At 38.4% G+C, this 15,366-nt stretch overlaps 1 protein-coding gene across 2 annotated transcripts in view; it reads right to left on the bottom strand.

Annotated features, from left to right (window-relative positions):
• The window catches only part of DTNBP1 (dystrobrevin binding protein 1), a 150,817-nt gene that overhangs the window by 115,704 nt on the left and 19,747 nt on the right, over window positions 1-15,366 (bottom strand). For both annotated transcript variants that reach the window (XM_015135592.3, XM_015135593.3), the window contains exon 4: window positions 9,719-9,779. In XM_015135592.3, coding sequence (XP_014991078.1) covers window positions 9,719-9,779 — 61 coding nt within the window. The remainder of the gene's footprint in view (window positions 1-9,718; window positions 9,780-15,366) is intronic.

Raw genomic sequence — 15,366 nt, 5'->3', positions numbered from 1 at the left:
ATAGGTATTTAATTTTATGAAATGTATTTTCTGCATCTGATGATCATTTTCGCTTTTAATATTTAACAAAGTCAATTGCATGTAAAAGATTTTCTAATGTCAAATTAACCTTTTAATCCTGGAATAAACTTGTATATTTTGCTTTTTATACATTGCTGGATCTGGTTTGCCACTATAGGCATACAATGAAGAATGTCTCCCAGGTAGAATTCCTTTTATTATCCAGTATTCATAAGACATGCAAATATCAATAGCAAGTTTTGGCTAATATTTTAAAGCTTTATATTTAAGCTTGATACACATTTTAAAACAACATGTGAGTAGATTCTCAAATTGCATTTCAAATACAATTGTTAGAACATCAGAATTGTTAGAAATTCAAATTGTCTACACACTGAAGCAGTATGAATAGTGTGTCAACAGCGAATATGCATGGCTTGTATGTGTCCAGCATGGAGACGCCAAGTTACTGCACACAAGCAACTGTTAATTAACAATTACATCTAAAATTTGATAATCAGAAAATGATGTTTTAAGCATTTTATATCCTAAAGTTTCCTACCTATGTATAGGAATTTTGCTGGTTTTTAGTACATTTAAGGAACCTGGTTGAGTGTTTGGGGTTGATATGTAATACACTGTAACTTTTCCAATTTAAAATACGGGAAATAGGTTTCTGCCTAGCATGTTTACACGGAACATATCAGTTTCAGAAACAGATCATGGAAGTTAGGCAAGAGATGATGCCTTTAATGTGTTTATAATTTTTATATATATATTCATGGACTCCAGGTTCACTTTTTCATACTTCCTTGTTGGGTTTCAGTACCAAAGTTATCCCAGCCTCATAAAATATGCTGGGCAGTTTCCTCTTTTTTCATTCACTACAAGAACTTGTAAAACGTTGAAATCATTACCACAGGTGCAGCGGCTCACACCTGTAATTCTAGCACTTTGGAAGGCTGAGGTGGGAGGATCACTTGAGCTCAGGAGTTCAAGATCAGCCTGGGCAACATAGTGAGACCGCCATCGCTAAAAAAAAAAAATTCATTTTTGCAAGGCGTGGCGGCTCACACCTGTAATCTCAGCACTTGGGAGGCCGAGGCGGGTGAATCACCTGAAGTCAGGAGTTTAAGACCAGCCTGGCCAACATGGTGAAACTCCATCTCTACTAAAAATACAAAAATTAGCCAGGCATGGTGACATGCGCCTATAGTCCCAGCTACTCAGGAGACAGAAGTAGGAGAATCACTTGAACCCGGGAGGCAGAGGTTGCAGTGAGCCAAGATTGTGCCATTGGACTCCAGCTTGGGCAATAAGAGTGAAACTCCATCTCAAAAATAAAATTTTTGTAAAAAAACATTAGATGGGCATGGTGGCACACCTGTAGTCCCAGCTACTTGGGAGGCTGAGGTGGGAGGAACACTTAAACCCAGCAGGTTGAGGCCACATTGAGCCATGATCATGCCATAGCATTCCAGCCTGGGCAATAGAACGAGACCCTGTCCCCCAAAAACAAAACAAGAAATGATAGATTTCCAGAAAGAGAGAGAGAAAAAAAAGAAAAGGATCTCCTGAAAGTTCTGAACAAGAAATGACAGACAGACAGACAGACAGACAGACAGAAAGAAAGAAAGAAAGAAAGAAAGAAAGGAGGAAAGAAAGGAAAGAAAGGAAAGAAAGGAAAGAAAGGAAAAGAAAGAAAGAAAGAAAGAAAGAAAGAAAGAAAGAAAGAAAGAAAGAAAGAAAGAAAGAAAGAAAGAAAGAAAGAAAGAAAGAAAGAAAGAAAGAAAAAGAAAGAAAGAAAGAAGCAAGAAGGAGGAATCAGGGGAAGGGGAAGAAAAGAAAAGAAAAAAGAGGGGAGGGGAGGGGAGCAGAACAGAGCGGAGCAGAGAGGAAAGAGAAAGAAGAAAAAGATTTCCTGAAAGTTCTCCTGTAAAATTCTATGGATCTGGTCCTTTCTTAGCAGAAATATTTTTAACCAGCAATACAATTTCTTTAGTGGCTATAAGACTACATGAGATTTGTATTGCTTCTAGTATTGGCATTGATAAAAAAAAAATTCTAAGATTTTGCCATTTCATCTAAGTTTTCAATTTTTTCTCTTTTTTTTTTTCTTTTTAAGAAACAGGGTCTCACACTATGTTGTCCAGGCTGGAGTACAGTGGCTATTCATAGGCACAGTCCCACTACTGATTAGCATAGGAGTTTTGACCTACTTCATTTCTGACCTGGGCCAGTTCACCCCTCCTTAGACAACCTGGTGTTCTCTTGCTCCTCAACATCACCATGTTGATGCTAAACTTAGTGTATGCACCCAATTGGCATAGCACACTACAGCTCAGAGCTTCTGGGCTCAAGAGATCCTCCTGCCTCAGCATCCCAAGTAGCTGGGACTATAGGTGTGTGACCAGATAAGTTTTCACATTTGTCATAGAGTTCATTAACTTTTATCTTTTTACTCTCTGCTACAACTATAGCTATTAATATAGTCCCTTTAATTCTTAAAAGTATATATGTTTTTTTCTTGATCAGTGTCACTAGCAACTTATTAACTAATGATTTAATTGTTAACTAAATTATTTTATTAGTCATTTATAAGAACTTTTGGCTGTATGTAGTTTCTATTACATTTTTTGTATTCTATTTCATTTACTTCTCTTACCTTTATTACTGCTTTCATTTTTTCTTCCAGATGTATTCCATTCTCTTCCCTAATTCTTAAGTTAGGTTAACTCACTGATTTTCAGTCTTTTTTTGGTTTATACAGTTTCCCTGTAGATAGATTTTAGCAAATTCTACAAGTTTATACATAGTAATTATCATTCATTTCTATTTTTAAATTTGTATTTTTTACTTCAAACCATAAAGTATTCATAACATGTATTTTAAAATTTCAAATATAGTTTTCAAAATTGGTTTCTTATATTAACTTTCAGCTTTACTTGCACTGGAATCAGAGAATATATTCTACATGACTTCATTTATATGAAACTTGCTGAGATTTGTGCTGTGGCCCTGTATGTAGTCAATTTTTATGAGTGTTCCAGATATGCTTTAAAAAAATTTATATTCTCTATGTGCTGGAGTAGCATTCTACATTTGTCCATGAGGCCAAATTTGTTAATCACATTAGTCCAATCATCTATATCCATACTTATTGCATCTGTTTTTATTTTTTCCTATCACTTAAAAGGAATGTATTAAAACTCTCTCATTTTGATTGTGGATTTAGCTGTTTTTTTCCTTGTAATTATATTTGTGCTTTATCTATTTTAATACTTTTATTAGGTATACACAGTTTAGACTTTTTTCCCCCGAGGGAATTGAATCTTATTAAGGATCCTCTTCATTTTTCATTTTAAGTCTATTTCACCGATATTAACACATCAGTTTTCCATTGGTTAGTACTTGTCCGGTATATGTTTTCCCTTCAATTACAGGCATATCTTGATTTACTGCACTTCATTTATATTGTGCTTTGCAGATATTGCATTTTTTACAAATTGCAGGTTTGTGGCAACCCTGCATCAAGCAAGTCTATCAGCATCATTTCTCCAACAGCACATGCTCACCTCATGTCTCTGTGTCACATTTTGGTAATTCTGAAAATATTTCAAACTTTTTCATTATTATTACATCTGCTATGATGATTTGTAATCAGTGATCTTTGATGCTACCATTGTCATTGTTTTGGGGCACCACAAAGTGCACTCATTTGTAAGATGGTGAATTTAATTAATACATGTTATGTGTGTTCTGACTATTCCACCAACAGGCCATTTCTCTCTCCATTCTCAGACCTCCCTCCTCAGAACTCCCTATTCCCTAAGATAATAATTCCCTACAAATAGCTTCTACATATTCAAGTAAAAGAGTCACACATTTCTTACTTGAAATAAAAAATCAGAAATTTTTAAGCTTAGTGAGAAAGGAATGTCAAAAGCAAAGACAGGCCAAGAGCATCATGCACTAAACACCCAAATTGTGATTGCAAAGAAACAGTTATTGAAGAAAATTAAAAATGCCACTCCAGTGAACACATGAATGATAAGAAAGCAAAAACAGGCTGGACATAATGGCTCAACCCTGTAATCTCACTTTGGGAGGCCAAGGTAGGAGGATCACTTGAGCTCAGAAGCTCAAGGCCAGCCTGGGCAACATAGCTCCATCTCTACAAAAAGTTAAAAAACTACCTGGGCATGGTGGCTCACATCTGTAGTCCCAGCTACTAGGGAGGCTGGGATAGGAGGATCTGCTTGAGCCCAGGAGTTGGAGGCTGCAAGTGAGCCATGATGGCACCACTGCACAGCAGCCTGGGTGACAAAGCAAGACTTTAAAAAAAAAAAAAAAAAAGAGAGAGAGAGAGAGAAGAGAAAAGAAGAGAAGAGAAGAAGAGAAGCAAAACAGCCTGATTGCTGATACAGAGGAAGTTTGACTGGTCTGGATAGATCAAACCAGCCAGAATATTCCCTTAAGCCAAAGCCCAAATTTATAACAAGGCCCTAACTCTCAATTCTATAAATGGATTCAGAGAGGTGAGGAAGCTGCAGCAAAAGTCTGATGACAGCAGAGGTTGGTTTATCAAATTTAAGGAAAGACATCGTCTTCATAATATAAAAGTGCAAGGTGAAGGAGCAAGAGCTGATGTAGAAGTGTTAGCAAGTTATCCAGATCTAGCTAAGATCATTGATGAAAGTGGCTACCTTGAACAACAAATTTTCAAGTATACAAAACAGTCTTCTGTTGGAAGAAGATGGTATCTAGGACTTTCATAGTTAGAGAGGAGAAGTTAATTCCTGGCCTCAAAGTTTCAAAGGACATGCTGACTATCTTGACAGGGACTAATGCAGCTGGGGACTTTAAGCTGAAGCCAACACTTCATTTACCATTCTGAAAATTCTGGGGCCCTTGAGAATTACGCTAAATCTACTCTGCCTGTGCTGTATAAATGTAACAACAAAGGCTGGATGACAGCACATCCGATGACAGCATGGTTTAGTGAATGTTAATACTTTATGCTTACTGTTGGGACCTACTGCTCAGACAAAAATATTCCTTTCCAAATAATACCACTCATTGACAATGCACCTGGTCATCCAAGAGCTCTCATGGAGATATACAAGATCAACGTTGTTTTCATGCCTGCTAACACAACATCCATTCTGTAGCCTGTGAATTAAGGAGTCATATCAACTTTTAAGTATTATTGTTTAAGAAATACATTTTATAAGGCTACAGCTGCCATAGATAGACGTTCCCTCAACTGATCTGAGCAAAGTAAATTGAAAACCTCCTGGAAAGAATTCACTATTCTAGGTGCCATTACGAAACCTTCATGATTCATGGGAGGAAGTCAAAATACTAACATTAACAGGAATTTGGAAGAAATTGATTCCAATCCTCATGAATGGCTTTGAGGGGTTCAAGGCTTCAGAAGTAACTCTAAATGCAGTAAAAATAGCAAGAGAACTCGAACTAGAAGTGGAGCTTGAAGATGTGACTGAATTGCCGCAATCTCATGATCAAATACGAATGGATGAGATGCTGACCGACTCCAATTCTGAAAGAAGTTCTACTATGGGTAAAATGCTATCAAACAGCCTTGTATGCTACAGAGAAATCTTTTGTGAAAGGAAGAGTCAATAGATGCAGCAAACTTCATTGCTGTCTTATTCAAGAAATTGCCACAGCCACCCCAACCTTCAGAAACCACCACCCTGATCTGCAGGGTGCAATATGCAACTATAAGCATAAAACAAAAAACCTCTCAACCAGCAAAAAGGTTATGATTCGCTGAAGGCTCAGGTGATTGTGAGCATTTTTTAAGCAATAAAGTATTTTTTAATTAAGGTATTACATTGCTTTTTAAGACATACTTAATAGACAATGGTATAGTATAGACATAATTTTTATATGCACTAAGAAACCAAAAAAAATTGTCAGACTTGCTTTCTTGCAATATTCACTTTACTGCAGTGGTCTGGAACCAAATTGACAATATTTCTGAGGTATGCCCATATATTCAATCTTTCTGTGTCTTAATGTTCTAGGTGTTCCCTTGTAAGTACCTTATAAACTATTAATAGACTTTTCCTCATCTTTCAAAATATGCCCTCTAGCAGTCTAGATTAATCATTTAAAAATACTGAGATCGTAGATATATTCACATTTACTATCGTATTCTGTTTATTCTGCTTGTTATGCGTTTTCCCCTAGTTTCTTGTCATCTTTTGCATTGACTGAATTCTTTCTCATTGTTCTAGTTTTTTTTCTACTGGTTTAGAAGAAACATTTTCTTTTTCTTTTCTTTTTTTGAGATGGAGTCTCACTCTGCTACCCAGGCTAGAGTGCAGTGGCACAATCTCAGCTCATTACAATCTCCGCCTCCCGGGTTCAAGTGATTCTCCTGTCTCAGCCTCCCAAGTAGCTGGGATTACAGGTGACCACCATCACGCCAGGCTAATTTTTTATATTTTCAGTAGAGACAGAGTTTCACCATGTTGGTCAGGCTGGTCTCAAACTCCTGACCTCAAGCGATCCACCTGCCTTGGCCTCCCAAAGTGCTGGGATTAGAGGCGTGAGCCACCGCACCCAACCACTTTCTATTTTTTGTGTGTGCGGTTACCCTTGAAATTCTGCCCTCCATATTTAACTTTTAAAAGTGAGGTTAATCAATATTGATATATTTCCCCCAAATAATACAAAAGTCTTAGAATGCTTGAACGCTGATAATCTGCCTTCCATCTTATATGCTTTGTTATCTAGCATTATTATTCTATCATTTTAACCCCACAAATTAGACAACTGATATATATGTCCCCACTGTTTGTTTAGATTTATCTATGTTTACCATTTTCTCTGCTCACTATTTCTTCCTACATCTCAGACCTATCTTCTAAAATTAGTTTCCTTTTTTCCTGAATTACGTTCTTTAGTAGTTCTTTTATTAGACGATTACTGACAGAAAAATCTGTTTTTATCTGAGTATGTCTTGTTTTTACTCTAATTCTTGACAACAGTTTGAAAAGTGTGCTGTGGAACTCATTCATTTATAAGTGATCTGTCTTCTCTCTAGTTATTTTAAGATCTTCTCCTCTCCTTTAGGATTCTGTAGTTTTTGTTGTTGTTGTCGTTTTAGACAGAATCTTGCTGTTGCCCAGGCTGGAGTGCAGGGGCATGATCTTGGCTCACTGTAACCTCCACCTCCCCAGCTCAAGATATTCTCCTACCTCAGCCTCCTGAGTAGGTGGGACTACAGGCACATGCCACCATGCTCAGCTAATTTTTGTATTTTTAGGAGAGACAGGGTTTCACCATGTTGGCCAGGCTGGTCTTAAACTCCTGACCTCAGGTGATCCACCCACCTTGGCCTACCAAAGTGCTGGGATTACAGGTGTGAGCCACTGTGCCCAACTGGGTTCTGTAGCTTCAGCATGAGGTGTCTAGGAATGGATTATTATATTGTTGTTTGTTGTATTTTCTGGATCTGAGGATTTGCACATCTCATTTATGGAAAATTCTCAGACATTTTTCTTTTCCTACATTGTCTTTCCCTCATGCTCTTTCTAGAACTGTCTAGGTTTACTGGATATGTTGGGCTAACTCATACAAAACTGCAATTTTACAGATCAAAATTCATCAAATATTAGCAATCTCACCTGGTTCAACCTAAAGACATTTTTATAGGTGTTCTCTGCCTATCAATTCCTCTTTCATATTTTCCATTTTCTTTCTGAGATCCTTGCTGTGTACTCTTTGACTCTCTCTTCTACTTCACTCTTTCTTTCTTCGGCTGCCTCAAATTGCCGTTGAGCACATCTTTTGGGTTTGTAATTTCAATGACTTTAAAATATTTGATAGTGCCTTCTTCTTTACTCATATTTAAGTCCATTTTCTATCTCTTGAAAGATTTTATATATAACTACCTAACAGTCAATGTTCAATAGTGCAGTACCTACAGTCCTTTGTGGGTCTAAATCTCGCTCTTTGGTTCTGGTGACTCAAACTTTTGGTGTTTTACTTGTGTGCTTGCTAATATTTTGAGGACAGGGAGCCTGATTTAATCTGTGGAAATCTGAGGGACCTACGTTTAGACCGTTTCATCCATGGAGAATTTGCATTTGTTTTTGTTGGGTGTCAAATTTTTTTTTTTTTAAGACAGAGTTTCACTCTGTCGCCCAGGCTGGAGTGCAGTGGCGCAACCTCAGCTCACAGTAACCTCCGCCTCTCAGGTTGAAGCGATTCTTCTGCCTCAACCTCCTGAGTAGTTGGGATTACAGGCATGCGCCACCATGCCCGGCTAAGTTTTGTATTTTTATTAGAGATGGGGTTTCACCATGTTGGCCAGGCTGGTCTCGAACTCCCGACCTCAGGTGATCCACCCGCCTCGGCCTCCCAAAGTGCTGGGATTACAGGTGTGAGCCACTGTGCCCGGCCAACTTTTTTATTTCTTAACTTAGAGGTTCCTTGATCATGCAGGAAATATAACTTAGAACCCCATACTCCTATGAAGCCAATACAATGGTAACAAATCAAGAAAGGAGGCTATGCCAACTTGTTAGGAAGACAGACAAGTTTCCTTGTTGACTTCTTTAGCCAATAGGTACATTTCTTCCCCCAGCTTAAGCTTTCACCGAGGGGATGTAGCCACCTCAAAGTCCGAAGAGCTTTATCAAAAGTCTCAGATTCAGATCCCCACAGACAAAGTCTCCTACTCCCACAAATCTCCAAAGCTTTTGTTTTAGTATTTTGATCCCAACTGCCATGTTTTGTTTTGTTGTTTTAATGACTCTGATTTAAGTTCCCTGTTCTGTTTTGTTGTGTTGTTGGCCCTTTATGTTTCCCTTAATTTTTGTGAGCTTAATGTATATTAAAGAACTTTTAAAAAACATATCCAACATTTAAGTGTTTTATAGCTGTAGGGCTTTTCAAAGTGTCTATTCTGCCTTACTATCAGAAACCTACATTTTCTTCTTCTCAGTAAGTTCTAAGAGAAATGCTAGTGTCTACATTTCATCATATATATTCCTGTGTTGTATATAATTATTACAGCTTCACTAATTTAGGTAAATGGTAAAGATAATCAGTCTAAATTTATTTAAAGTCAGAATTACAGAAATCATTTCAGAAAAAAATGAAGTTTGATTGACATCAACACCACCGAGGAGAGTATTTGATCTTGGCTAAGTACGTTTACCAAGTCATTTAAATTACAAGACACTAGCGCTTAAAAATACTTTGTTCTTCTAAGTGAACTGAGGATGACCCCTGAAATTTTTGTATTTATTTGTTAGGCAAATTAATAATTTTGGATAGACTGAGCAAAGTTAAGTTTTTTTGACCAAATAATAAGGAATTCTTAAATAGTGTGGAAAGAGATGTCTTATAAAGGGTAGAAAAAGATGTCTTATAATTTACATATATTGCAAATTCATCAGACTAAAATTCAGAGCATTATATCTACATAAAACGTGTATTTACCTGTCCTTAGAATAAAAGTTGTAAACCCTCTAGTTCAACTAAACTAAATTACTTGACAGAGAAATGATAAAAAGGTGCTTTATTCAGGGAGTTTCATAATCAACAACTAGATTCAATTTCAGATATCCTGCAAAACATTTTGACACAAACAATTATAAATTCAATTTTTAAAAAATGCCATTTAGCACTGAAAAAGGAAAGTTTGTCACGAGTATAAGATTAGCCAATTCTTTACCTCTCCAGCACTTGCACATTCTTTGGCTCTTCTGTGAAGTGCAGCCCATGTATCCTCATACCTAAAAAAAAAAGCAAAAAAATAATTTGAAATGCAAACCACACATTAAAAGGAAATACTATCTAAAGATGAATGTGGAATATCCTACGGTGCTAGAAAGGAAACACTCAAAAAATAATGGGGACATGTTGCAAGGACACATACGTCAACTTGATGGAGCTTCCAGTGGCCAAATCTGTGACAATTTGAGCAACAAAATACATAATGGTAGTAATGGATTATAACTCAAAGAATAAAACAAATATCCCTGAATCCATGGTGATGTAAATAATTGAATAAATAATGAGAAAGAAGAGAAAGCCTTTTCCTTATAATAGAAACACAATTAGTAATTTTTTTTGTTTTTTTTGAGACGGAGTTTTACTCTGTCACCCAGGTTGGAGTGCAGTGGTGTGATCTCGGCTCACTGCAACCTCCACCTCCCGAGTTCAAGCAATTCTCCTGTCTCAGCCTCCCGAGTAGCTGGGATTACAGGTGTATGCCATCACGCCTGGCTAATTCTTGTATTTTTAGTAGAGACAGGATTTCACCACATTGGCCAGGCTGCTCTCGAACTCCTGACCTCAAGTGATCGGCCTGCCTCGGCCTCCCAAAGTGCTGGGATTACAAGTGTGAGCCACCGCGCCCAGCCCCAATTAGTAATTTTAAAAGAAATTTTGAGAAAAAAAAAAAACTCTAATTGGTAAACACAATAGTAATAATTGTTTTAAAAAGAATTTTAATGGATGATAAAATTAGTGGGTAAAAGCACAAAAAGAAATAGGATATTTACACAGTCTCAAAGTATCTCCCCATAGGATAATCATTAACTAAAAGTGAGAAAACAGTGTTAACTGAGGAGAAACCTGGCAGACACATCCTTAATAAAGTGATCAAAATCAACGTCAACAGTAATGAGACACATCAACATTATGTGACTCCTGATGTGATGCACTGGGAAGGATATAATATTACTCCTCTGGTATTCTTGCCAAAACAGTACTAACTTACAGTTAATTACAAGGAAATAGAAAAATCCAAATTTATAGACATTTTGAAACATAATTGGCCAGTACTTTTTTTTTTTTTTTTTTTTTTTTTTTTTTTTTTTTTTTTGAGACAGGGTCTCACTCTGTCACCCAGGCTGGAGTGGTGTGATCACCCAGGCTGGAGTGGTTGAGCTCACTGCAGACTCAACCTCTTGGACTCAAGTGATCCACCCACCTCAGTCTCCCAAAGTGATGAAATTACAGACATGAGCTACACTATGCCCAGCCTTGGCAAGTACTCTTCGAAAGTATTGAGGTCATGAAAGACAAAGACTAAAGAATTGTTCCACGTTAAAGAAGACAACGGAGACATTTTGACTAAATATGATGTGTGATCCTGGATTGGATCCTAGTCCAGAAAAAAGGACACTGCTGGGATAATTGATGGAATTTGAATAAGGCCTATGGATTAAAGTACTTACTAATGTTAATTTTCTGGTTTGATCATTGTACTGTGGTTATATGAAATGTTAACATTGGGAAAGCTGAAATTGCTTGTTCTATTTTTGCAATTTTTTTGTAAACCTGAAATTATTTCAAAATGAGAAGTTAAAAAATAAAACTTCTAAACTACAATTCATTTGATTGCTGATGTAAAACCTGAATTCCCAATCTAAAATTCTAGCTATCCAGCCAATATTTCTCCAAACAGGAATACGTATTTAATGAGTTCATATTGCCTCCCCTCATAGTCAGATTCACAATTTTTCTATTGAATTTAAGTAGGAAAATCAATCCGAATAATCCAGGTGATACTAGAGTCTACATGTGATGAAAATTAAGGTGGAAGGTCACAAAAATAATACAGTCCTGCTCTCATGTTGAATAACAGAAAGCTAGATTTTCTTGGATGTATAAGATTATGTAAGTATCAATTAAAATAAACAAGTATTTACTGAATGCCAAGCACTGTTAGGCACCAGAACTGCTGAGATAAATTTTACTTTTGCATCTTTGTTGTCCTGGTACTTAGCACAGAACCTAACACAGAAGAGACACATTAAATGTCTGTTGAGTAAAGAAACAGACTAATTATAAAATGAAAATTTAGGACTTCGTGGTAAAATTTTCTATCATTTTCTTAACTCAGTGGGAAAGAGAAAATTAATCCTTACTTGCCAAATTTAGACTCCAGATCATTCTTTTCATAATATCTCACTATTTCCTTTTCTCCCCATTATTATGTATGCTTTTCACATCCATCTTGCCATTACACAACACCCTCCCTCATTTCTACTTTCCTAGTTCAGCAACTAGTTCATTCATGACTTTCCTACCGTTTTCAGCATTCTCTAAACCTAGACTACCCCAACCACTCAAGTTCTCTGCTCTACTTTTATGCCATGAAGCAGTTTGAATAAATGCATTAAATCCATTACAATGCATGCTATCCAACCTCCCATGGGCCTTCGCTGCCAATCAGCATGTAAAAAAAGAAAATTTATTGCTATTAGATTGTTCCCTGAAGTACACACAGCGGGTATTACACATCTCATGCCGCCTTGAAACTTACCCCATCCAATCACTTTCAACAGACATATGAACTTACTCCATTTTACTGAGATAAAGACACTGGATGTAAACTTCAATTTTTCTGTGTTCAAACTCAAACATCTTTAAAAATCACAAGTCAATGATGACGAAATGAAGAAGCCACATTCATAATGTGTAAATCTCACATTCAAATCGTTATTGAATATATTCTATGTATACTATGGGAAGACTAGTGGAAGAGTTCACAATACAGTTAGGAAGATGAACACACATGTAAATAATTACCTTACTTGGTAGACAAAGGAAAGGGCTAATTATATAGCATTAGAGCCATAGGAACATAGGAAAGTAACTGTCGACTGTGTTGTACTACACTCTTTGAAACATTATGATTTAGGAAATAGAAGATGTCAGAGTTAGAAGCATCTAGAATCTACCACCCTACCTAGACCACAATCACATTGGCAGAATCTGTCTGATGTAACTATTTTGGGACTCTAGAATCTATTAAAGGCTTGCAACTTCCAGGGGAAGGTCTAGAGAGTAAATTGAGGTTCATTTCAGTCGACTTCAGGTTTTAGCACAATGGCAGCTACTCATCCACCACCCCAATCCCTGGACAGGCAGCCATGCACTTGTTCCTGAAGTAGCTTATACATGGCTTATGAAAGTCAAGGTGGGCCAATAAGGACCCTGTGCTCCAAACATCAGGGAGTCTGTGCTCTGATCACAATTGCTGCTTCTAATCAGGGAGATGCAGACACAGAGGCAGCTACTGTTGAAAACCCCTCCTGCTCTGGCTAGCAATTTTCAGAGGATTTAAAAGGCCAACGTCTGGTTTTGTCCCCTTTCTTTGTTCTCTTTTCCCTTTTGGAGAGCCAGATACTTAAAGACTAGGACATTCAATAACAGACTAAATTGTTTTTTGTTTTGTGGTTTTTTTTTGTTGTTGTTGTTGTTGTTGTTGTTGTTTGTCCCAAGATGGCTTACTAGGGACATCAAAAGCCAGTTTTTCTCAAAAAATGGATAAAAGTTACTGGTGAGTGGACAAATTCTAGACAGAAAACTGAGGGAAGGGAGGCAGGACCTGTCAGAGTGCCCATGGGAAGAAGCTGGGGTGCAGAAAAGGAAAGCAGCAAGAGTCTGGCAGAGATCGACCCTCAAGGACCTTTGAGCCCTGTGGAAAGGGTAGGTGGGAGTAGTTCTCTGCTCCCCTCACTCCTCCAACCATCTCCTGACCAACAAACTGTTGGAGAGTGCTCCTCTGCCCTTGTGACCCAGAGCAACACTACTGGTGGCGATGTGAAAACCTCCTGGGGCTGGAGAATCTGGCGGCCAACTCGTGTGTACAGGCGTGTCCACACTCCCCTCAGGTGCCAGATACCATACTCGTCGCGCACTGGCGGTGGGATGCTGCCCTGCCCAGGGATTCTCTGCCCTTGAGTCACCACACCACCAGATTCCCTGTAAACACACCCCACAAACCACTCTAACTTTGGCAAGCACAGGGAACCAGCAGTTCCCCAGGTAACTGTGAGATCTCTGGAGATCTAACCCCCTGCATGGGCCATCCCTAAGTGGAAGAGAGTGCAGCCCACCAAAAGCACCCCACGGGACAAAGGAAATGCAGGCACAGTGCCAACTACTGCAAGAGGCAGTATCATCACCCAGGAATGGATGTGGGGAAGGGGTCATCTCCTGCATCCCCCTACACTGTTGCTGATGTAGCAGTGTTCTCCCTGCCAGGGGCCAGTACATGCACTTGGACACACAACATTATTTCATGCTTCTCGTGGCGGCTCTACTTCTACTGAAAGTGAGCCCTGCACAGCTCAAGCTTTCAGGAAGAGTGGGGCCCAACTCCCCTTCCCTACACAGAGCAGTAACATCCCGACAAGGGAAGACAAGTTACAGAGCTGCCTGCTCCCATCTGGAGGAAGAGACTCTCCCTGAGCCCATTTTGGTGGCAGCCCTCAGAGGAGTGAACCCGCAACCCACAGACAGGAACCAAAGGAAAAACTCTTTATGAAATGAAGGTTGGGAGCCTTGTGATGGGGGCATGATAGGAAGTGGATCACGTTCTTGCCAGCACAGAATGAGGAGTGGGTGTACCCACTCACCTTCTCCCCCAAGACGTCAGCACACCCCACTGGACCTCTTCCCGCCACCATCCCCTGCCCGCTCAGGGCAGGTGCTTCCACCCAACGCCAGCTCTTACTCTTAAGTGCCATCTACTGGACTGCAACCCGCACTGCGCCACCAAATAAAAATCTGCTACAAAAAGGGCTTAGTGCTAGTCCACAAGATGAGCCCCCTGGGATCTCCACACCCTCAGTTCCACAGGAGATAAGGTGTTAGGTGTCAGCTCTTAGAGCCAATTCATCACTACAATAAGCATCATCTGAGAAAGCCACTGCATAGAAGCTATCCATAACCAAGGAACCCATATAGCATTTTGGCTCTCTGGAAGCACCCGGAAACAAAGGCAAATGATAATACACAACATATACCACAGTCATACCCTTAAGGAAAGAAAAAAAATGTCACATCCAAATGATGGCAAAGTCAAAATAAAAAGAGACAGCTTCCTCAAATGAGAAGGAATCAGTGTAAGAAGTCTGGCAGTACAAAAAGCCAGAGTGTTCTGGCACCTCAAAGGATCACATTAGCTCTCTAGCAATGGATCCTAACCAGACTGAAATGTATAGGATGGCAGATAAAGAATTAAAAATATGTATTGCAACTAAACTCAACAAGATTCAAGAAAAAAGTTGAAATCCAATACAAAGAAACCAGAAAACTGACTCAGCATATGATAGACAAGATAGCTATATTAAGAGAGAAACAAATAGAACTGCTCGAATTCTAAAATTTACTAAAGGAATTTTAAAATATAGTTAATAGGCTAGACAAAGCAGAAGAAAGAATTACAGAGCTTGTAACCAGTCATTCAAATTAACCAAGTCAGACAAAAATAAAGAAAATGGAATTTCTAAAAAATGAACAAAGCCTTCAAGAAATATGGGATCATGTAAAGCAAACAAACCTTTCACTTACTAGCATTCC

This window comes from Macaca mulatta, chromosome 4, assembly GCF_049350105.2.
Source record: "Macaca mulatta isolate MMU2019108-1 chromosome 4, T2T-MMU8v2.0, whole genome shotgun sequence".
Taxonomy (NCBI): domain Eukaryota; kingdom Metazoa; phylum Chordata; class Mammalia; order Primates; family Cercopithecidae; genus Macaca; species Macaca mulatta.
This window is presented reverse-complemented; position numbering and strand designations above follow the sequence as displayed.